Genomic DNA, 24,695 nt, shown 5'->3' with positions numbered 1-24,695 from the left:
AACAGGATCATTTCAGCGAACAGTGTGAAGGGTTTCACAGAGCTGTTTTTTACAGCATCCTTAATAGAAGCCAATGGCATCATTCCAAGGTTCAATTCAGTAAACCCAGTTTTACCACGGAGCAGTATAATATCGTCCATATGTGGGTTTTTTGCTGGTTTGATCATCCAAAGGTAGATTTTGAAACATCTAGAGGAAAATGAATTTCACAAAACCTGCCATAAGTTTGTTTCAGCAGAGCGTTTCTTAGGTATTGGGTGTCCCTGAACCTGAGACTGTATGCCTGGGCAGGTACCTAAAGTTCAGCCTCTCTGTGGAGGCAGAGATCACGTAGGGGTTGCTTACTCCTGTGGACACAGTGCTTAGCACAGTGCCTGGCCAATGGTAAGTGTTTAAAATAATAGCTGAATGGATGAATTAAAATTTAATTAAATTAAAATGAAATAAATGAAAGGGAGAAAAAATATATGAAAGGTGAGGAACTTAGCAAGAAAGCTGTGTGCAGGTCAGCCAGAGGAGCAACCCCACGCAGACTTGAATTTTTCTCAGAACATCGACTTGAATTTACTCTAATGCCCAGACAGATAAGTCATTGGAGCCCCCAAATTCTTCTGCTCCATATTACCACCCCAGCGGTTTTAGCCTGGACACTTTTCAAGGCAGCCTTGGCCAGGAGAAAAAAAAATAATATCCTTAGAGCATGGAGCTTTGAACAATTTTATTTCTTGGCCTACACTTTAAGATTTGTGAAACATGCAGGAAAGTTAACCAATTGGGAGGAAATTTGATTTGAGGAAATATCTTTCTATAATCTAGGAAAGAACAAGGTTATGTATCAAAAATACGTTGTTTTAGAACAGTACATTCAGGGCTCTTGTTTTTGGCAGCGGCTGCCATGGCCATTTGAACCATTAACCCTGCCTTAGTAAAGTACAGGCAAGCTCTGGTTAGCAGCAGTAACTGGTGGGAACCTCAGCAGCTTAGCCCATAGTTAACTCCTACATGCAGAGTCAAATGCTGAAGAAAGGTCAAAAACCATAGTCTAATACCACGTGACAAACTTTTCGAAAAGTAAAATGGACATACCCAAAGTCCATTTCTTTCTCATGTTCCATTTGTCATGCAAGACAGTGACATGCCTTTGATTAAAATGTCCAGTAACCTAATAAATTATGTCTGGATTCAATGAGAGAGTCATGTTGACCAAGCAATTAAAGGTCAAGGGAGTTTTGGTGGTTGGGCTCAGAAAGCTTTCACAGGTATTTTTATCAACTTGAAGTTTTTGATCAGCTAGGCAATGAGGAATCAGTACTAAGACCCAGTCAGAAAATGGAATTTAAATATATATGTGTGTGTGTGTATATATATAAATATATATATATAAAAATATATATATATATATATATGTGTTTATTGAGCAATAGCATCAAGCGATAGTACAAAGCTCCTGAAGAGGGAGGGGACCCGAGAGGGTTGCCCAGAAAATGGAATTTATGAAGATTAACAGTAAACTGTTACCTCACAGTCCCAGAGCTTTTATATCTCCAGCTCAGACCTTTCCCCTGAGTTCCAGAATTACCTCTCCAACTGCCTACTTGACCTCCTCACTTGGATGTCAAACCAGGGTTTCAAACTTAACATCTCAAACTGAGCTTTTCACCTTCAAGTCTGGCTCTCTCAAAAATCTTTCAGTTCAGTAAGTGCCACCTCTGTTCTTCTCATTTCTCAGCCTGACACCTTGGAGACAGCCTCACCTCCTTCCTTTCTCCCACACGCCATCTCCAGCCCATTGACAGTCACGTTGGCTCTTTCTTGAGCGTGAATTCAGAATCCAGCAGCCCCTCACCCATTGCACCGCGCACACCCTGGTCCGAGTCACCACCATCCCTGTGGTGGGCTGATTTGTCTCCCTGCTTCTACCCTAGTGCCCACTTCCTCAGTCTGTTTCCAGCACAGCAGCTAGAAGGATCCTATTAAAACACAGATTGTCACTTCTCTTCTCAAACCTTTCATGGTTGCCCGTCTGTCTCTGAGCCTCAGTAGCGACCTTCAAGGCCCCACATAATCTGCACCTCCCGGTCCCCTCTCTGACCTCCTCTCATCCTGCTCTCACTCTAGGCACGCTGGCCTCTTCGTTTCTTCAACACGGCAGGCACCCCCACCTCGGGGCCTGTTGTACTCGCTCTTCCCTGGGTCTGCTGCCCTCTCCCCCCGGAGACTGCGCGGTCTGCTTCCTCACCTCCTGTGCTGTTTCGATGCTCCCCTCTCAAGGAGGCCTTCCATGATCAGTAGATCTTAAATAACCAGATCCACCCCCAGTCTTGCCATCCCCTTCTCTGCTTTATTTATGTTAGCACACAGTACTGTGTTTTTTCTTCTCTGTGTTTGTCCAAACCCTACTCGCACTCCTAGAATGTGTGCTCCGTGAGGGTAGACATAGTCGTCCGTGGGTTCCCTACAGAATTCGCCACACCTCAGCAGTGCCTGACACGTTATAGATGTTCAGTCAGATTTGTCAAATGGAAGGATCTGTGACTCTTAGTTTGAAATGTAAGCTTCTTGGGTGTCAGCCAGGGTGTGGGCCTCTACCATCTCATTCACCAGGTTAATATGATATAGGTGATAATGCTGAAGAGACTCTAGTTTGAATGCTCAGATCTTTTAGCCAGTCCCAGGATTTACTCGAACTCATTTCCTTTTTCTCGTTATGATTAAATTAGGATAAAGTTTAAATTGCATAACATTCTATTTGCTATATCTGATTTTTTTCTTATTTGTGCCTCATTAATCACTAATATGATTTTTTAATTTATAGAAATAATAGTGAATAAATATACTAATGTGATACATAGAGTTAAAATCACTTTTGTAATCCAGTGTTTATATTTTTACTGTAGATCTCACAAAACCTTACCAAAGGAAGGTTAACATAAGTAAGTCTTAGTTTAAGATGATGATTTAAGTGGTCAACGTTTGGACATCTTTAACACTATGTGTGTAACTAAAAGTCAGTTTTAAAACAAAAAAATAAATTGGTAATTTAAAAGTAAAATAAAAGTACCACAGTCTAGAGTTGCTGGCTTATATAGCCAGCTATCCAGTTTTCCTGCCTAGAAGCATATGTATAAACCTTTTTTAAGATTTTATTAGAGAGCGAGCAAGAGTACAAGCGGGGAGTGTCAGAGAGAGAGGGAGAGGAAGAAGCAGACTCCCCGCTGAGTGCATGAGCCCAACAGGGCTCCATCCCCGGACCCTGAGATCATGACTTGAGCCAAAGTCAGACGTTTAACCGACTGAGCCACCCAGGCGCTCCATATATATGTAAACTATTTTATGATATGTGCCCAACTCAGAGGGATTATATATACTTTTAGTTTGTTTACTAAAATATGCTGTGATACCTTAGTTGATACTGATATTAAAAATAGCTTATATTTGAAGGTCAAAGTGTCAATTCTATTTCTAATATATCTCTGCAGTGCATTTTTAGGTCCGAAAGACCTTTTCCCATATAAGGAATACAAAGACAAGTTTGGAAAGTCAAACAAACGGAAAGGATTTAATGAAGGATTGTGGGAAATAGAGAATAACCCGGGAGTGAAGTTTACTGGGTACCAGGTAATGGTTTGCTTCATTGTTAGATCTCATTTCTTTGGTTTTTAACTCTCTTTGGGGTCTTTCTTACATGTCCTTTGTACTAGTAGTTACCCTCCATCTATTTGAAATCAGAATTCTTTTTAACTCCAGTAACATTTTGGATTAAATGTAATTCTGTTACTCAAGAGGGTTCAAATCAAGTGGTCACTGGAAAATTGAAGTTGACAGTCCTTTATTTTGAAAATTTTAAGAGTAAGCTGAACCCTTTCAGATTAAAATAGAATGATTCTTTTCACAGTCTGTATTCTTTGCTATGTTTTTCAAAAATGTAATTAGCCAATATCTTGCTATTTCCTAGGCAATTCAGCAGCAGAGCTCCTCAGAAACTGAGGGAGAAGGCGGGAATACTGCAGATGCAAGCAGTGAGGAGGAAGGGGATAGAGTAGAAGAAGATGGAAAAGGCAAAAGAAAGAATGAAAAAGCGGGCTCAAAACGGAAAAAGTCCTACACTTCAAAGGTGACTGAGAACCTTTTCCATTGTTATTAATGTTATATGCATGTTCATTAAGGTTTTAGATTATTCTTAATTCATTCCTTGGGCGCACAGAAGTATCCTAGTTCTGTGGACCTCTGCCTCTAGAGACCGTAAGATAGCCAAGGGGAATAGGACAGGTAACCTTAGATGTGAGGGCATCTTCAGAGCTGATCTGGCACTGAAAATACCACTTCTCAGTTGGAGAAGGACTGTTCTTTCATCAAGGGTACAAGAGTAGGTATGCCTCCTACAAGAACCTCTAAATGAGCTCTGAAGAATTTAGGAATATAGGAGACTCAGTACCATTCAGGACAAGTCTATGTAAATAGATGTACTCTTAATCTGTCTTTCTGCTTTAAAGACTGTGTGAATAATAAATATAAATTATGAGGGGGCTCTGAAGGCAATGAGTGGGAAGAGCATGTGGTTCAGATAGGGTGGCCAGGCTTTTCTAAAGAGGCAAAGTTTATACCGAGGGCTGAAGAAAGAGCTTGGGAGGAGGGCTGGGTGGGGCAGAGCAGCCAAGATCCAAGGCAGAAAGGGTTTGGCATGTCCTGAATTGAAAGAAGACAAGCATTGTTGGGGATCATGACCAAAAGGGAGAGGCAGACAAAGGCTCAGTGATGGAGACTTGGGTGCCACATTAAGGAATTTGGATTTATTCCCAATGTGATGGTAATTTATTGAAGGCTTTAAACAGAGGAGTGACATGATCCTAGATTTACACGTTGAAAGTCTAGGTTTTTCATACAGTAATTCAGACATGCAGTTGAACAGACTATGAGACTGTGAAAATTGTTCACCTTTAGAAAGATGGGCAAGATAAATAGATCTTTGAAGACCAGAAATTGGTACAGGTTTCACTATAATTGGTCTGTCAAATGATTGAATACTTGGATAAATTACTTCCCTTTAGATTCTGGTATTTAGTGGCTGGACAGACTTAGGCAACTCCTTAAAAACCAAGCACCAGGAGTTGATTGGATTATCAGCATTTTATTTTACGAGCTATAAAATCCACCCAACTAGCATACAGGTGAAATTGTATGATTACACATTACTTCCCGTGCACCCAATGAAAAACACGGTATCTGCCTTGGATGGAGATAAAGTTTGCAAATCACAACAAAATAATTGGAATTTTCGTCGTCAGACTGTATCTTCCAATGCATTTTTTTAAGCTGAATTTTTTTTTAGTATTTTGGATTTCATTTAAATACCCAATTCAGTTGATATTTTTAATTTATGATTTCCTGCTGAGCTGTATGATGTGTTGTACCCTTCTGAATTACCTAAGCTACCTGAGGTATCTGAGGCATTTGATTGTGGATATGCAGCTTTTCAACGTCATTATTTCCTCGCTTGTTGTGAAGACCAGAAGTCATGGGGCTCAGACCTGATGTGGATATATAATTTAAAGCAGTGAAGGGGTAAAGACAAACTTTACTTACTAAGGTTTATCTATTTTAGATTAAGGGATCATCTTTTTTTTCTTCTTTTCCTTCAAGATCACAACTTCCATGATCACTTAAGAACCATGATTTTTAAATTTCTTTGACTTTTTACTGTTTTATTTATTGTCAAGACAAATTATGCACAAACACAAAAACTTTGGAAATGCATAAATGATTTTTTTTTAAAAGATTCCATTTATTTATTTGACAGAGAGAGAGAGAGCGAGAGCAGGAACACAAGCAGGGGGAGTGGGAGAGGGAGAAGCAGGCCTCCCACTGAGCAGGGAGCCCGATGCGGGGCTCGATCCCAGGACCCTGGGATCATGACCTGAGCCGAAGGCAGATGCTTAACAACTGAGCCACCCAGGTGCCCCACACATAAATGATTTTTAATTTTTAATATTGACTGAGAAACTTAGCACAGTGGTTCTCAAACTTACATACGCATCAGAGAGCTTGTTAAAACACACATCGCTAAGCCTCACTGCCTGAATTTCTTTTTGAGTAGGCCTTGGGTGTGGGGTCCGAGAATTAAATTTTCAGGTAAGGTTGATGCTGTTGATCTGGGAACCACATGTAGAGAAGCACTTTCCTGACATAATCTCCTTTCTCCTTGGCTTCCCAAATGTTTTCTTTTTGTTGAATATGGTGATCTTTTTTACACCTATTTTTTAAGGTTGAATAGTCTTCCTTTGCCACTGAAAACCAATGGTTCACAAACTTTTAACTACATCTCAGTCAAAACGCAGATTTGAAGGAAGTTATGTGTGTATCTCTTTGGCAGTAAGTATATGGGTGATTCATATCTGAGCCATAACAGATACTGGAAAATTACAGGTCAGAATATTTTGCACGCACGTTACTTACTGTATAAAGTAGGGCAAACCAGAGAGCCTCACAAGACAGTAAACTGGTGATGATGCTAAACCACTAGTCATCTTAGTTAAAAAAAACAAAGGTGGCAACAGTTAGACACACAACCAATTCAAGACTACAGTGCTGAAACAGATGGCGGGTCCTTTTCCAGAATCACAAGAATTGCCGTGATCTTGAGTTTGCAGCACAGTAAGAGCTTTGCGGGGTTACCAAATCTCGCTGGGCAGCCAGATTTCTTTAAGTACTGAATGTGACTCTTGAGCAGAACTTCAGTAGTGCCCTAATTCTGGTCCACGTGCCAGACTATGGTACTTACAGATATGTCACTGTGGGGTTGCTCGTTAGGATCCTTGGTGAGCATTGTGAACTTTAGGGAGTTGTGTATTATTACCTCTAAGAACTGTAGGCCAGAGACTATTATTTGAGAATTACTACATAAAGCATTTACTACATTTCAATAATTATACTGTATTTACTAGAAGAACAAAAAGTAGTGTGCTTTTTGTATTGTCATACTTGATGTTAGCTTTGACTGTAGACATTCCACATTTGGATGATTAAATCTCTGCTTTTCCATCCTGTAAAAAGTAAAGATGACCTCATTTTTTAAACTGACATTTTGAGCTTGGTTGGTGGTTTCAGTTAAGTAAAATAGAAGCAGTGTAATTACATGCTCTGTCACATAGCTAGAAGATATTTTCTCTTTGCAAGTTGTATTTAAAATATTGATTGTCTGAGGAAGCTCCAATTTGCTAGTTCATTTCTGGAAGACCAGAAGTGACGTGGCTAAATCAGTTTTGCCTCAGCCCTTATTTGCCATGTGCTTAAAGATTCTTAAAATTCCTGAGAGGACATGTTAGTGAAATGGTGCATTTTACTTTCTTTTTTAAAGGTGCACAGCGGGGCCGGCTTTTGATCATTTTAATGCTGTTCTGCAAAACAACTCTGGCTGTAAACTAGAACTCTATTTTCATCTTCCCTAGAGTTCATCTTGATTTCAAAGGCAAGGTGATAAGAAAAAAGGGCTGGTTCCCTCGGGCCCTTCAAAAACCATCCGTAATTTAAAAGATTAAAGTTCGTTTCTATCACATGGTGATATAAATGTTGTCTGCTCTTAACCAAAGAGCTTCAACAGGTACCTTAACATGACTATTCATCTGTTATCTTAGATAATTCACCTCACTCTCTGGGCCTGAGTTTCTACCGTGAGATGCTGGGGAAGCCTTGTAGCTCTGTGGCCTCCTAAGGTGGTGCCGTGCTGTCCGCCCAGCTATCATTCACCTGTTGGCAGTGCTCTGGGGACATGACTCTTTCTTTTCTGCTTTTAACATTGTGCTGCTGGAAAGAACGAACAGGTCATCGAGTACACCTGTACCTCCTTTCCCAGCTGGTTACACTGAGGCCCAGTGAGGTGGCTCGGTCTGTCCCAGGTCGCCTGGCCCAGCCTCCGCACACCGCCCCCTTGTACTGGTCTGTCCTGCGGCGAGCCCCATGACTGGATGTAGGTCAACCACTTCTGCGTTTCTTACTTACACTTGTGCTTTGGAGTTGTACTCTTGACTATAATTTTTAACTTGTCCGAACGTTTAGAAATCCTCTAAACAGTCCCGGAAATCTCCAGGAGATGAAGATGACAAGGACTGCAAAGAAGAGGAAAACAAAAGCAGCTCTGAGGGCGGAGACGCTGGCAATGACACACGGAACACGACTTCAGACTTGCAGAAAACCAGTGAAGGGGTAAGGACGGTGTGCGGTCACACTCACCTTCTAACCTGGAAGCCACGGCGCTTCAGAGCCAGCGCCAGTAAACCCTGTCCTAGCACACGGAGGGAGGCTCGCAGCCTCATGGGAGGGCCCGCACAGCGCCCGGGTGAATGATCGGCTGCCCAGGGTCTGAGAACGCAAGAGAAACGGGGGGCAGTGCACCTGCCTCTCAGTTTGGACTCTAGCAACAGGTCTCTCCTTTTTTATTTTTAAAAAAAAATTTTTTTTATTATTATGTTATGTTAATCACCACACGTTACATCATTAGTTTTTGATGTAGTGTTCCATGATTCATTGCGTATAGCACCCAGAGCTCCATGCAATATGTGCCCTCTTGAATACCCATCACCGGGCTAACCCATCCCCCGACCCCCCTCCCCTGGTCTCTTCTTTTTTAAACGGACTACAACAACTTGACAGTCTTTTAAAAAGGAAGGTGTGAAATACTGAAATTATGAAATGCCATCTCAAAATTTTACAGCTGTATTTCTTTTATTATAAGACGGCACGTTCAAAGTAGGGGATTTCATACTGCGGCTTCTTTCCTAGAAGCAGTTTGTACTTTAATGTACCCACAGGGACTTTAAACATTTAGGTATTCCAACAATACGTGAAGACTGGTATTTAAAGTACAGAAGGGGAAGACTTGTCCACTTTGAATTTTGTTAACTCTATTTTAAAGTGTAGTTGACATACAGTATTGTATGACTTTCTGGTGCACAACAGTGAGTCCGTATCTATAGACATTACTAAATATTCACTGTGATAGTCTGGTTCCAGTCCATCATCATACAAAGTTACTCCGATATTATTGTGTCTGTTCCCTATGCTGGACTTTGCATCCCTGTGACTGACTTGTATAACTGGAAGTTTGTACCTCTCAGTCCTCTTCACCTAGTTCACCCACTTCGCCCACTCCTCAACCCCTCCCTCTGGTGGTAACCAAAGTCTGTCTCCTATATCTGGGACTCTGTGTTTTGTTTGTTTTGTTTTGGTTTTTAGATTCCACGTACAAATGAAATCGTATGGTATTTGTCTTTCTGTTTGACTTGTTTCACTTACCATAATACCGTCTAGGTCCATTCATGTTGTCACAGATGGTGAGATCTCATTCTTTTTTACAGCGGAGTAATATTCTGTTGTACATATACACCACATCTTTATTCATTCATCTATCAATGGATACTTGGGCTGCTTCCTTATCTTGGCTGTTGTAAATAATGCAGTGAACATAGGGATGCATGTATCTCTTTAAATTGGTGTTTTCATTTTCTTCAGATAAATACCCAGAAGTGGAATTGCCACTATTTCTAACTTTTTAAGGGCCCTCCATACTATTTTCCACAGTGGCTGCACCAGTTTGTAAACATTCCCACCAACAGTGCACAACAGTTTCCTTTTTTCCACATCCTTGCCAACACTTGTTACTTCTTACCTTTTTTATTCTAGCCATTCTGACAGGTCCGCAGTGATATCTCACTGTGGTTTTGATACTCATTTCCCTGATGATGAGAGGTGTTGAGCATTTTTTTCATGCGTCTGTTGGCCATCTGGATGTCTTTGATCTTAACTTTTGTTAACCTCTGTTAACTTAAAAGTGTTCATGAAGGCACATTTTGCCCCTGGGCATTTTCTGTTAGTCTTTTCTCTATGAAGACTAATTGGATAGTGGCAAATCATTTTGAAACAGTAATCCACGAAATACATTCTTCTTCTTCTTCTTTGAGATTCTGGTTTCAGCTGAGTGCTTGACTATTCTTGTCAGTACTGTTTACCTCTCAACTCCTCCTTCATGCACTTATCCAAAATTACTCCCCATTTATGATTCTGATTGTTCCCTTATCCCTCTTAGCCACTCAGCTTTACTCTGTCCTCTACGTGTCATTCTTCTCTTGACCTCTTTCCAGGAAAGAGTCCTCTATCGTTACGTTTGCTGGTAGTCCTCCTGGGAACCGTCCTGTTAACAGTCACCAAAGGCTTGAGTACCTGACTCGTTTGATTTTCTTTTTATCCCACCTGCTGTCTTCATGCCAGCTGCCTTCAATGTGCATACAGCAAAACTCTCACAACTTGTCTCCCTTTATGACTCCCTTCTGTCTGCTTTCTGTGACAGAGGAAGAGATGGTCTACACCCGTACTGCTCAGAGTGTGATCTGTGGGCAAGTAGCATCAGTATCACCTGCAAGCTTGTTAGAGATGTAGAAGTCTAGGCCTGACTCCAGGCCTTCCGAATCAGAGTCATTTTAATTAACCCCCCCCCCCAGGTCACTCATATGCATATTAAAGTCTGAGAAGCATTATTCTGCACCTTTCTGTTACCAGGGTCCAGAGTATCGTCTCCTCCTCCTTCCTCCAAGGCCTCACCCAGTCAGTGGTCACCTGTCATCCTCTACCTTTATCTTCTTTTCCCTCTGCCTAGAAATAGTGTCAGGCCTCCCTTCCCCCCACATATCCCACTCTTTTCACTTTTCTCTTCATCTCTAAACTTCCTGAAAGAGTTCTCTTTCCTCCAGTGTCCATTCCCTCACCTCCGCATGCCTTCCTCCATTGCACTCTCGTTGCTTCTTTACCATTTCACAGAAACTGCTCTTGTAAAGGTCCGTGGCGATCCTCTTATTGCCAAATCCAGGGCTGTCTTTAGTCTTTATTTTACCTGTGCAGCATTTAATGCCACTAGCCACCTTCTCTCCTGACTTTGCCTCCAGGTCACCAGTCTCTTCTGCTTCTGCATCCAGTTCCTTCTCAGTCTCTTTCTAGAGCTCCTTCCTTCCATCTGTCTTGGCATACTACTATTCTGAAAGCTTTCCCTGTGTCCATCTTATCCACTCTCATGGTTTCAACTATTAATATATTACTGATGACTTCCAACTCTGTATCTCCTGCATTGTAGACCCATTTTTCTAATGGTTAACGAAACCATTTCAACTCAGATACCTTGAACACACTTGAGAAAAGAGTTGCTGTTGGAAGTAAGCAACAGCTGCAGACTCGGAGTGAAGGCTAACATCTTTACTGTGTGCCGCATACTGTGCTGAATGCTGTCTGTGCATTGTCGCATTTAATCCGCACGCAACTCCCAAGACATAGGTGGAGGTGTTCTCTCCATTTTGTACCTGGGGAAACTGCGGCTGGAAAGATTGGCCCAGGGTCACATAGCTGGTAAGAGCCTGAATGTAAAGCAGGAGCCTGAGAGCCATTCATGTATTCGTTCAGTCATTCTTTAAGTTGAAGTATAGTTGACACACAATGTTGTGTTAGTTTCGACTGTACAACATAGTGATTTGACAAGTCTGTACTTACGCTGTGCTCACCACACGTGTAACCACTACCTGTCACCACACAGCACTATTACAATACCATTCACTATATTCCCTGCCGTGCCTTGTCCCGTGACTTATTCATCCCATACCTGGAAGCCTGGACCTCCCACTCCCCTTCACCCATTTTGCCCGTTCCCTGACTCCCCTCCCCTCCAGCAACCATCAGTTTGTTCTCCGTATTTATGGGTCTGATTCTGTTTAGATTCCACATATAAGTGAAATCAATGGTATTTGTCTTTGTCTGACTTAATTCACTTAGCATAATACTCACTAGATCCATCCATGTTGTCACAGATGGCAAGATCTCATTCTTTTTTTTTTTTTTTTAAAGAATTTATTTATTTGAGAGAGAGAGTGAGAGAGAGAAAGAGCACAAGAGGGGGGAGCGGGAGAGGGAGAAGCAGACTCCCTGCCGAGCAGGGAGCCCGACGCGGGACTCGATCCTGGGACTCCAGGATCATGACCTGAGCCGAAGGCAGTCGCTTAACCAACTGAGCCACCCAGGCGCCCAAGATCTCATTCTTTTTATGGCTAAGTAATATTCCAGTGTGTGTGTGTGTGTGTGTGTGTGTGTAATATCTTCTTTATCTATTCATCTATCAGGATGGACGCTGAGTTTGCTTCCACAGCTTGGCTAATATAAATAATGCGGCAGTATACACAAGAGTGCATATATCTTTTTTTTTTTTTTTTAAGATTTATTTAGTTTAGAGAGAGAGCACATGCGAGTGGTGGAGGGGGGTGCAGAAGGAGAGTGTGAGAGAGAATCTTCAAACAGACTCTCCCTGTCTAGTGCAGAGCCTGCTGTGGGGCTCAATACCAGGACCCTGAGATCATGACCTGAGTCAAAATCAAGAGTTGGCCACTTAACCGACTGAGCCACCCAGACGCCCCCATATATCTTTTTGAATTAGTGTTTTCATTTTCTTTGGGTAAATACGCAGTAGTGGAATTATTGTATCATATGGTAGTTCTACTGTTAATTTTTTTTTTTTTAAGATTTTATTTATTTATTTGAGACAGAGAGAATGAGATACAGAGAGCATGAGAGGGAGGAGGGTCAGAGGGAGAAGCAGACTCCCTGTCGAGCAGGGAGCCCGATGCGAGACTCGATCCCGGGACTCCAGGATCATGACCTGAGCCGAAGGCAGTCGCTCAACCAACTGAGCCACCCAGGCGCCCCTACTGTTAATTTTTTGAGGAACCTCCATACTGTTTTCCACAAGGGCTACACCAATTTACATTCCCACCAACAGTGCACGAGGGTTCCTTTTTCTCCACATTTTCACCAACACCTGTTTTTTCTTGTCCTTTTGATATTGGCCATTCTGACCAGTCTGAGGTTATCTTATTGTGGTTTTGATTTGCATTTCCCTGATGACTAGTGATATTGAGCATTTTTTCATGTTCAGGTCCTCTGCCCATTTTTTAATAGGAGTATTTGGTTTTTTTGGTTTTGAGTTGTAGGTGTTCTATATACATGTCGGATATTAACCCCTTATCACATATATCATTTGCAGATATCTTCTCCCATCCCATAGGTTGCCTTCTTATCTTAATGAGGTGTCAATAGTTTATTTTTGCTTTTGTTTCCTTTTCCTAAGGAGACACATCTAGAAAAATGTTGCTAAACCTGATGTCCAAGATGACTGCCTGTGTTTTCTTTTAGGAGTTTTATGGTTTCAGGTCTCACATTTAGGTCTTTAATCCATTTTGAGTTTATTTTTGTGTATAGTATAAGAATGTGGTCCACTTTCATTCTTTTGCATGTAGCTGTTCAGTTTTCCAGCAACATTTATTAAGACTGTCTTTTCCCCCATTGTATATTCATGCCTCCTTTGTCAAAGATTAATTGACCATGTAACTATGGGTTGATTTTTGGGCTTTCTATTCTGTTCCATTGATGTGTGTGTGTGTGTATATATATCTTTTTGTGCCAGTACCATAGTCTTTGATTAATGTAGCTTTGTAGTATATCTTGAAGTCTGGGATTGTGATACCTCCAGCTTTGTTCTTCTTTCTCAAGATTGCTTTGGCTATTCAGGATCTTTTATGGTTCCATACACATGTTAATATTTGTTCTAGTTCTGTGAAGAATGCTTTGGTATTTGATAGGGATTGCCTTGCATCTGTGGATTGCTCTGGATAGTGTGGACATTTTGAGAATATTTGTTCTTCCAATCTGTGAGCATGGAATATCTTTCCATTGGTGTCATCTTCAATTTCTTTCTTCAATGATTTATTGTTTTCAGAGTATAGGTCTGTCACGAACTTGGTTAGGTTTATTCCTAGGTATTCTTTTTTATTCTTTCTGGTGTAATTATAAATGGAATTGTTTTCTAAATTTCTTTCTGCTACTTCATTATTAGTATGTAGAAACAACAGATTTCTGTATATTAATTTTGTATCTTACAACTTCACTGAATTCATTTATTCTAACAGTTTTTTTGGTGGAATCTTTAGGGTTTTCTATCTGTTATATCATGTCATCTGCGGACAGTGACCGATTTACTTCTTCCTTACCAGTTTGGATGCCTTTTTTTCTTGTCCAGTTGCTGTGGCTAGGACATCAGTACTACATTGAGTAAAAATGGCGAGAATGGACATCCTTGTCTTATTCCTGATCTTAGAGGAACAGCTCTCCGTTTTTCACCATTGGGTATTAATGAGCTGTGGGTTTTTCATATATGGCCTTTATTATGTTGAGGTATATTCTGTCTAGACCCACTCTGTTGAAAGTCAGATCCTTTTATTTTTAACCCATTTTTTTTTTTAAGATTTTATTTATTTGAGACAGAAAGAGCATGAGCAGGGGGAGAGTCAGAGGGAGAGGGAGAAGCAGACTCCCCGCCAAGGCGGGAGCCTGACATGGGGCTTGATCCCAGGACGTGGAGATCATGACCTGAGCCGAAGGCAGACGTTTAACCACCCGGGTGCCCCTTTAACCCATTTTTAACAATATATTTGTCATATACAAAAGAATGTATATGTAATATAAATATAAAATAATAAACATATTCTAAAGAATATCATTCACCCTACCACTCAACCCAAAAACTAAAACAGAACAATAACTTTCATCTGATTACATATTCTTCCCTTGTCCCATCTTATCACTAGTGTATTACTTTGTTTCCTTTTCAAAATTTTAGTTCGTATCTAACATACAGGTATATAATTAAATAATACATTGTTTAATTTTGTTCGTTTTTGAGCTTTTTAAACAGCAGTGACATTCACTTTCTAGTTTGCTTCCAGGAGTCCCTCACATGGTTGTGCACAGAGTAGCTTGTTAACTCTCCACTGCTATGTAAGACTCAGCCTTATGAATACACCACACTTGATTCAGTCTCCTCTGGATGGGCATGTCGGTTGTTTCCAGCTTTTTGCAATTATGAACTGCATTGCTGTGAACATCCTCCTATTCACCTCTCTGTGCACATATGCAAGAGGTTCTTTAGGGTATGTACACGAGAACTGGCCATGCCAGCTCATGAGCTCATGGTTTCTAACTTCATAAGAGAATGCTGAAGGACATCCCTAAGTATCTGGGCCAGTTCACACTCCCACCGTCAGCGTACGGGTTTCCTGTGACTGACGTGTCATTGTCAGACTTTTTGCCTGTAATCATGAGTGTAAATTACAGTCTTAATTGCATTTCTTTGATTAATAGTGAGGTTGAGCTTCTTTTCACATGTTTATCTATTACCCATGTTTCTTCTGGGCATCTTCTTGATTTTGTATTTTTGCCCATTCTCCTATTGGATTATTTTTGGTTACTGATTTATAGGACTCCTTTACATATTCTGGATTCTAACTAGTATGGTTGGTCATGTGCATTGTACATATCTTCTCCACATTTGTAGCTTGTCTGATTTTTTTATACCTTTTGGTGAACAGACTTTCTCTATTGTAATCAAATGTCTCAGACTTTTCTTATGGTTAGCATTTTTTTTATTATGTTATGTTAATCACCATACATTACATCATTAGTTTTTTTTTTTTTTTTTTTTAAAGATTTTATTTATTTATTTGACAGAGAGAGACACAGTGAGAGCGGGAACACAAGCAGGGGGAGTGGGAGAGGGAGAAGCAGGCTCCCCGCAGAGCAGGGAGCCCGATGCGGGACTCGATCCCAGGACCCTGGGATCATGACCTGAGCTGAAGGCAGTTGCTTAACCAACTGAGCCACCCAGGCGCCCTACATCATTAGTTTTTGATGTAGTGTTCCATGATTCATTATTTGCATATAACACCCAGTGCTCCGTGCAGAACGTGCCCTCTTTAATACCCATCACCAGGCTAACCCATCCTCCCACCTCATGGTTAGCATTCTTCTGTCTTGTTTAAGAAACCTATCCCTTTCCCAAGATCGGAAAGATACTCTCCTGCATTTCCTTTTAAATTTGTAAAGTTTTGTTTTTAACATTTAATCCATCTGGAATTGATTTTGGGGTATAATATGTGGTAGGATCCTGTTGCCTTTTTACCCACAGCGTAACCATGGGAACGAGCACCATTTATTAAATTGTCCCTCTTTTCCTCTCTGACCTGCAGTGTCATCTGTCACAGCCATGGCTCGCTCTCTGGGTTCTCTGTTAATGTTCCTTTGGTCAGTACCATACTTTTATTAGTTACAGCAGCATATAATGAGTCCCGATGCCTCGTAGGGCTAGTAGACAAATCTTAAACTTCTTTTCAGATACTTAATAGCCATGGTCCAAGATAGAAAGTCAAGAGGGGCTTTTTTTCTTGATGGGAGAATTTACGGCCCATGTGCTGGTAAGAATGATTCACATGAGGGATGATCACAAAATGATAATGTAGGAAAGAATTGCCAAAGCAGTGCTCTTCAGAAGACAAGGAGGCTTAATATCCAGGGCACATCTGGAAGGGTTCCCTTGGTTCACCCGCTGAAGTGGGAGGGAAGGCAGGTAAGTGGGTAGTTAGGGTGAGAGCTTGCAAAAGTTCTCATCTGATTGCTTCTGTTTTCTTAGGAAGCGAGGTCAGCATTTGAGAGTGATAATGGGAAGAAGTGTTGGAAGTTTAGAGAGAGAGGAAATGGGGCAAAGTAGTCACTTAGAAGAAGAGAAGAGTGAGTAGACTTGGGAAATGAAGTGGGATGCCAGGCAGCAGTGAGGGCTCACTTGTGGTTAGTGGTCATGATTTAAAGTGAGAACGGTTGTCGGGATGGGTGTGTGACCCTCTCCGGGCATATTCAACTGTGCAACTACAGAAAGTCCGGGAATTTAATGTAACTAGAAGTGGGGTTTGCCCAGAGTACAGGGAAGGGGGATAGAGGCAGGAAATGGATTTGGTGCAAGGAAGGGAGCAGTTACAGTGATGGATCATTGAACCCAAAATATGTTTGGAAGGAGGGAAAAAAAGGCATGAGGAAAGGAGTGGGTCAGAGGATTTTTAGTATCAAAGAATTATTGGAGGTGGCATCCTAGCTAAAGAGAGATAGCTGGAGACAAGTGGTGATGGGAGAGTGGGACGTTTCATCAGATCGTGGAAGAGTTGTGGTGGTTGCTGCTGTCCCGCAGGTGATGTGGGTACTTGAGTGGGACATTTCACTGGGTGAGCACCGTCCATGGCACAGTTCCCCTGATGCCTGCCCGTAAAATACCAGATAGCCCCCAAGTTCTTATGACAGCCAAAAATGCTTCCATAACTTTGCCCCCAAAACAGTGACTTAAAACCATGTTTGCAAATGCACTTATCCCCCCTTATCTGCAGGAGATACAGTCCCAGACCCCGCAGTAGATGCCTGAAACTGTGGGTAGTACGAACCCCGTATATACTGTTTTCACCGGTACGTACGCACCTGTGATACAGCTTAAGGTGTAAGTTAGGCACCGTAAGAGGTTAACAACAACAGCTCATAATAAAATAGAACAACTGTAACAGTATTCTGTAACAGAAGTTAAGTGAAAGTGACCTCTCTCAAAATACCTCAGTGTGCTGTGATTGATGAAGGGCAATGACAGAATGCCTATGAAGTGAGGGGAATGATGAAGCCCCTGTGACGTAGGCTACTGTCGACCTTCCGATGGAGGAAAGTCAGAAGGAAGATCGTCTGCTTCCTGATCACAGTTGACCAAAGAAAGTGAAACCGCAGATCTGTGGGGGATTCCTGTACTCCCAGGGGTTGAGAAACACTTGCCTAAGAACTAGCCATGGGGGATGAGTGACTGAGGTAGGGTGGAGGACAAGATCTCTGGAGGAGAGAAAATCAAGGCACTGAGAGGTCAGAGTTTTGGAACGACAGCCTACATGGAGAGACTTCCCAATGGTTATGATATTGAATGACAGTGTAACCCAGGGGGTCTGGAGGTGACTGCAGGCAAGAGGGGTGGAAGTTCACAGTACTGAGGTTCAAAGCTGGGAGGATTGGGTGGTCGGGCGAGAGCACAGAAGAGAGGAGGAACAGCTTAGAAACAGTGGTGACGATCAGGAAGGACACCTTCCCCGCCTCTGGGCCGGTCGTATAAGAGCCGTGGCAGAGAAAAGAGCTACCACGTGAAGGCTGCAGGAGAAGCAACAGCACAATCCCCAGGGAGAACCAGGTTTCCGTTAGAACAAATTAGGGGGCAGAATATCCGAGAAATGCAAGTTGGGAATATGGGAGATTTGCTAGTGGCTGACTGATTTCCAATGGGCCCAGTGGAGGAGATCAAGGAATCTGGGTGGGCACAGGAGAGTTTAAGAGATGAGGTCAAAAACTAACATGGACAGAGCTGACTGGGGATGAGAGTCTAGGAAGTGACAGGTGCTCAGGAGCCCATCTGTGGTAACTGCAATAAGTAAAAGGCCATGAGGATAAGAGGTTTGATAGTCTCGAGGCAGATGGTGTTGAGGTTGTAAGTGTTGGTGAAGGAAGGAGAGAAGAGGTTCTTACGAGGAACCCACCGAGTTCTGGGGTCCCCTTTACTTCCAGAGGCTCTCTGACAACATCTTCACTCCTGACAGTTCGAAGCATGAAGCAGAAAAGGGCAGGCTCCAGAACACTTGGAGCGTCCCTTCTTGATTCATGGGGCTATGAAGTAGAGGTTACTAATCTTTGTGACAGGAATACTGTGCACTGATTGGCTTGGGCCTGCTGTATCATTTACTGCCATGTAACAAATTACCTCCAGACATAGTGGCTTAAAATTCATTTATCATCTGGCATTTCCCATGGATCAGGTGAAACTTGTTGAGTCCTCCATCTCTGGGTCTCTCCAAAGCTGCAATTAAGGTGTTAGCAGGGGCTCAAATCATTTTGAGGCTCAGCTGGGGGTTGGTCTTCTTCCAAGCTCACTCAGTAGTTGTTGGCAGGATTTAGTTCCTCACTAACTTTGGCCAGAGGCCCCCTGGGTTCCTTGACATGTGAGCCTCTCCCTAAGGCAGCTCCATCATGGCGCTAGTTTCATCGGCAACGGAGAGCATGCTAGCAAGACCAAAGCCAGTCCTTCGTAATCTAATCTCTGATTCCCATCACTTTTTCCTCATCGTGTTCATTAGAAGCAAGTCAAAAGGTCCAGCCCACACTCAAGGGGAGAGGGCATTACACCAGGCTGTGAATACCAGGAGGCAGGGATCGCTGGAGACGTGTCAGAGAGTTGCCCATCCCTGAACCAACCGCTGATAACAGATCAAAACTGGCTTGCGCCAGCCAGCTTCTGCCCACCTCTGGATCTGGAGTCAAGTCCCCACACCACAAGGCCGCACGTAATAGCAGGGAGGAGCAGAGGCCGCTGGGTTCGCTGTAACTGCTAAGCAGTGTCCACGCTTTTATTCTTCCGATGCTGACCTATTTTCTTTCTGTAGTATGGGGATACATCCTTACGTCTCCCCATTGCCCTCAAGATCAAGTCCAGACTCCTTACTTCAGCATGCAGTGGCCTTTGTACTCTGACCCCAGTTTATCTGTCCAGCCTTACTTCTAACCATGTAGTCTCTTATCTTCTAAGCCAGTGGTTCATCAAACTTTTTGGTCTCAGCACCCCTTTAATACTCTCATAAGTTATTGAGGGCCCCAAAGAGCTTTTGTTACACTATGGGCATTTATTTAATTAGGAATAAAAACTAATTTTAAGATATTTATTAATTTGTTGTAAAATAGTACTCATTACTTAATATAAATAACACATTTTTATGAAAACTGCCTTTTTCAGGAAGTGCTTTGAGAAAAATGACATTGCTTTACATTTTTTTTTTAAAGTTTTTATTTAATTTTTTTTAGCAACCTCTACTGTACCCAGCGTGGGACTCGAGCTCACACACTACTGAAAGCCAGCCAGGAGCCCCATAATGTTTTGCATTTAAAAAATTTCTTTAATGTCTGGCTTAATAGAAGACATCAGGGCTCTCATACCTGCTTCTGTATTTAGTCTCTGGCGATATGTTGTTTGGTTGAGGTGTATGAAGAAAATGTGGCCTCACATAGATATGTGGTTGGAAAGTGGAGATACAAGTATTTTAATAGTTTCTTCAGATTGTTGCGAATGTCCTTCTTTGATACTACACCAGCTCTGTGTAAGTGGTACTTTCTTAAAGGTTAGTTACAATGTGCAATCTGAACTTTCTGGATTCTGGTCCATTGGACTGTTGAATAGCTTTTACCCATTTTGAAAATTTTACCCATTTGGAAAATTTTACCCATTTGGAAAATAGTGGTTCCCTGAGTTATTTGGGTCTTCCAAATATTTCATTATAAAGTATTTTTAATCACATTTTTAAATATCAGGTATATCTTGTCAGAAAAATCCTTATTGGGAAGTCTTGATCATGGAGGATTAAGTTTTCCAGAATTCTAAGTTTCACTTAAAAGCTCAAACTTTGTCGTTGGCAACAAATACTGCCAGTTGTCTTCCTTGATGTAATAGGTTCACTTCACTTACTTTTGAGAAAGCGTCTGATAACCATAGTTTATCTGTTGTCATTTTGTCAAGGGACAGTGGTGCTCCACGAAAAGATCCTATGACTTTTGTGTTCTGGGTATAGTTCAGCTTGCGTCCACCCACAGCCTCTTCGTGTGTCTCGCATTCACGTGCCTCAGGGGAATCTGATTGCATTAGTCAGCCATTAACCTGACCCGAGGGCGGCCTGGCACAGAGCATGGCCACCAGCACAGAAGGAACCACTGCTGGCCGCTTACTTGGAGGAGACTTCCAGGCTAGTAAATACTCCAAGCACCATGTCCAGGATATATACCATTATGAATTAGCAAGGTAGTTTTTGATGCAGAGATGCAAATAGAGTGATGATGGTATGACAAGTTGAAAAAATGGATTTATAATTCGCTTTTTATAAGCACCCATTTGACAATACCTTGCTGAAAGACCCAAAAAAACCCCCATGTCCTTAAAGTTGTGGTCACATTCTAGTACCACCTTTACTTTGTTTTTTTTTTTTTTTTTTTAAAGATTTTATTTATTTATTTGACAGAGAGAGAGACAGCGAGAGCAGGAACACAAGCAGGGGGAGTGGGAGAGGGAGAAGCAGGCTTCCTGCTGAGCAGGGAGCCCGATGTGGGACTCGATCCCAGGACCCTGGGATCATGACCTGAGCCGAAGGCAGACGCTTAACGACTGAGCCACCCAGGCGCCCCCACCTTTACTTTGTTTGGAGCATTAATTCTATTCCGAGGCTGCTATGGGACCATCTGTCCCAAAAATGTTCTTCAATACAGTTTGAGTAGTTGTTACTATGAATGTTCTACCAATGTAAACACAGATTTTATTGCCTTTCACATTGATACTAATAAAAAGACGTTATTAAATAAATTTGTTAACAATTTTTCACTGCTTTAAATGGGTGTCTTCCTCCTTCACAAGGGAGGAAAATCCCCCAAGGTCTGTGAGTATAATCATATCTAGTATTTTTATGTGTTAATAAATAATTAAGAGTCACTAGTTACTGCATTTTGCAGGTTTTCACAGATTTTAAATGTGATTTTTATTATTTTTTTTTAATTGACTTTCTTATTCTGGTAGGAACAGAACAGGCTGTAAGAGAAATTTTCTGTATTTCTGCCATCTTGAGGTTTAGTAACTTTTCCTATTTGAAGTCCTGGAATTATTTATGTATGGTATACTGTACACTATAGATTTGGACCATGTATGTGAGCACTCCTGAGCTCACAAGCAAGTTCATTCAGTTAGCAAAGGGAAGAATGGAAGCAAGCTGTTTTAGGAAAAAATATTGGGGCCTGAGTTCCCTCTTTCATTCATCCCTTGAGAGCATTAGGAGGTGGGGAGAGTAATGTATTTGGGTTAATGATGAAAAAAGCAAAAACAGCATCCCTCTGAGGAAATGTAACCTGATACAATTTAAAGTAGGACCCAGACTGAAACGGAGTTCTTTTCGGATATGGAAATATTTTGTCACACGGTTGCCATCTAAATTTTAAAAGAAATCTAGACTTCCTTTCTTTTCGTACATCTTGATTTTGTTAAATCTTGTATTTCTTTGAGCCATATGTCCCAAGTAATTAAGTTATAAATATTATACAGAAAAAAAAATTATACAGAATAATTTGCACACATTCCAAATGCTTTTTAAATTTGAAGCAGCTTACCTTTCTTTCTAACACCACAGTCCTCACAAAGATGGGTTATTTCAGTTTTTCCAGTGACTTTATCCCAGCAATACACATTGTCCTGAGCTGTATGAGTGCACACTGCTGCACTCTGTCCCTGCCAGACAGCAGACAGAGTTCATTGTTTTGTTCCCTGTTTTTGAACGGGGCACTAAAGATGCCCTAGCACCTCCTTTAGCTTTCTGAACTGATACGTATCAAGCAAAGCCTCACGGGCTGTTCTTGCTGAGTATTGTTAATGCTGCAGTACAGATTAAAATCTCAGAAAACCCCACTTATTATATACTTTATAGGTATGGATAGCTTTTATTGTTAATATCCTAAATCATCTAAAGGCTTGTTTTCTTTCTTTTTTTTACAGACCTAACTACCATAATGAATGCTGCATATTAAGAGAAACCACAAGAAGGTTATACATTTGGTTGTCTAATAATCTTGGATTTGATATGAACCAACACATATTCCTTGTTGTCATTGACAGAACCCCAGTTTGTATGTACATTATTCACATTCCTCTCTGTTGTGTTTGGGGGAAAAAAAGACATTTTAGCCTTTTTTAAGGTTATTGATTTAATTTCATGTTATTTGGTTGCATGAAGTTGCCCTTAACCACTAAGGATTATCAAGATTTTTGCACAGACTTATACATGTCTAGGATCCTTTTATCAAGGCAGTTACATTCATCATTCTCCTGCCTTTACTCCACTATCACCAGACACCCCATTAAATATAAATTAGCATTTTTTAAAAATGACCACTCAACATAATGCTTAAGGGATTTCCTCTCTGTGACAGAACCCAGGAACCAGTTCCTAAACACATAATGTTGGCATATTGAAGATGAAATTAAAATTGTCCTTCAGTTTTGAGGCCATGTGTAAAGTTTAATCATATTGTAAAATATCTATTCCGTATTAGAAATAGCTAGTCGACAGCTTATACTTCTCAAAACTCATATTGTTACGTACACAAACTCAGTTTTTATATGTGAAGTTAGTGAGTCTTTTGTGTTATTCCAAAATAAAGGCAATGATTTATTTTTTCCCCAATGCCAATACAATTTGAGCTAATCACTCAAGGTGGATAATTTACATTTTAAAGCTGGAATCAGCAGTAGCCCTATGGGAAATCAGACAAAGCATTGACTTTTAAATGAACCATTGTTTTCTTTTGGAACTAGAATTAGAATAGTTGATATTCATCCACAAACCATTATTATGTGTACATTATTGTTGCTATTGTGATAATAGAGAATTTTATTTATTTTTATGCCAGCTTATATTGTGAGAACACATTTAGTCAGTTTGAGTTTTATCAATCCTGTTATGCTTGTCCTTGGAACATCTTTCGCGTATTCGAGGTTTGTAGTTGAAAAATTTACTGTAAAAAAAAAAAAAATCAAAAACAAAAAAATGTATTGTTTTTACAGAATAAATTTATTGGAATGTGTACTGGGAGTAAGATTTGAGGTTGTAAACAACAAAGTTAGTGTAATTTGGCTTCATCTATGTAATGTGAGGTATTAATGTAATTCATATATTAAAGCAAAAATTGTTAACAGCAAGTTGACAATAGAATCAAGTGCAGGTGAGGGTTTTCTTTTTCTTTCTTTCTTTTTTTTTTTTAAACACTGCCTGGGTTTTAGGTTTTTTGTAAACATGGGGGAGGGAAAGGAATGGCTACGCTATTGCTTGCACATCTCAGATAATACTTACCAGCTCAGTGGACCCTAAATTCGCACACTTGACATTATCCGTGCATTGGTTTCAACTCCCATTTTCTTTTTGTTTTCTTATTTTGGTGAAGAGCTAATAAATAACATGAAGAAAAAATGTGAGACGTTCTAAAAGCCCAGGGCCATTGAGGATGGTGCTCAGCACGGTGCTGGTTATGGCAGCCGAGCATATGAAAGCACCGTCTGCTTACCCCTCTAGGGCACTAAGAGGGCAGCTGGAGTTTTAGCTTGTTTCTCTTGCTTAACAAATACTAATTTTTCTCTATACTCATAATTCCAAATATGAAAAGTTCATTAAAAGATAGTAAGGATGCCACTCCAGTTCTTTTTCCTTGAAAAGTACTTTTTAACATTGAGTGTTTTAGTTCAATCTTAAATTAATGAAATTTAATTAATTCATCAAAAGTCCTCTTCATTGCTCACACTAAAACATAAGGAGAATGTAGATGACATTTTGAATTGGAACATGTAACTGACAGATTTTTAAAATAAAAATCCTAAAGACTACAAAACTGTTTCTGAAAAAAATTACAAAATGTTTCAAATTTAATAAGATTTGTTTTCATAAAAGGCCAAAAAAATTTATTAAAAATATACACAGAAATACAATAGAAATATTTCCAGTCACCAATAAAACAAGTATTCATTAAGGGTAATGATAAAGTTATCGATCCCTCCTTAGCTATTTAGACTCACAAAAAAATTTTATTAAAAGCAATTTTTAAAACAGCAGTAAATAATATACTTTCCTTGGGAAAACATATTTCAAATAACATTTTAAAATATTGTGATGATTTGCTTTTTATATTGAGGTTAATAATGACACATA

At 40.7% G+C, this 24,695-nt stretch overlaps 1 protein-coding gene across 1 annotated transcript in view; it reads left to right on the top strand.

The window, feature by feature from the left end:
* Window positions 1-22,632, top strand: part of HDGFL3 (HDGF like 3) — a 78,940-nt gene extending 56,308 nt beyond the window's left edge. The window contains exons 3-6 of the mRNA XM_021680589.2: window positions 3,480-3,618; window positions 3,956-4,114; window positions 8,053-8,199; window positions 22,493-22,632. Coding sequence (XP_021536264.1) covers window positions 3,480-3,618; window positions 3,956-4,114; window positions 8,053-8,199; window positions 22,493-22,498 — 451 coding nt within the window. The 3' untranslated portion in view covers window positions 22,499-22,632. The remainder of the gene's footprint in view (window positions 1-3,479; window positions 3,619-3,955; window positions 4,115-8,052; window positions 8,200-22,492) is intronic.
* The last annotated feature ends 2,063 nt before the right edge of the window (window positions 22,633-24,695 follow it).

This window comes from Neomonachus schauinslandi, chromosome 9 (genome assembly GCF_002201575.2).
Source record: "Neomonachus schauinslandi chromosome 9, ASM220157v2, whole genome shotgun sequence".
NCBI classification, from domain to species: Eukaryota; Metazoa; Chordata; class Mammalia; order Carnivora; family Phocidae; genus Neomonachus; species Neomonachus schauinslandi.
The sequence above is the reverse complement of the archived record's forward strand: the minus strand, read 5'-3'. Positions and strand labels throughout refer to the sequence as shown.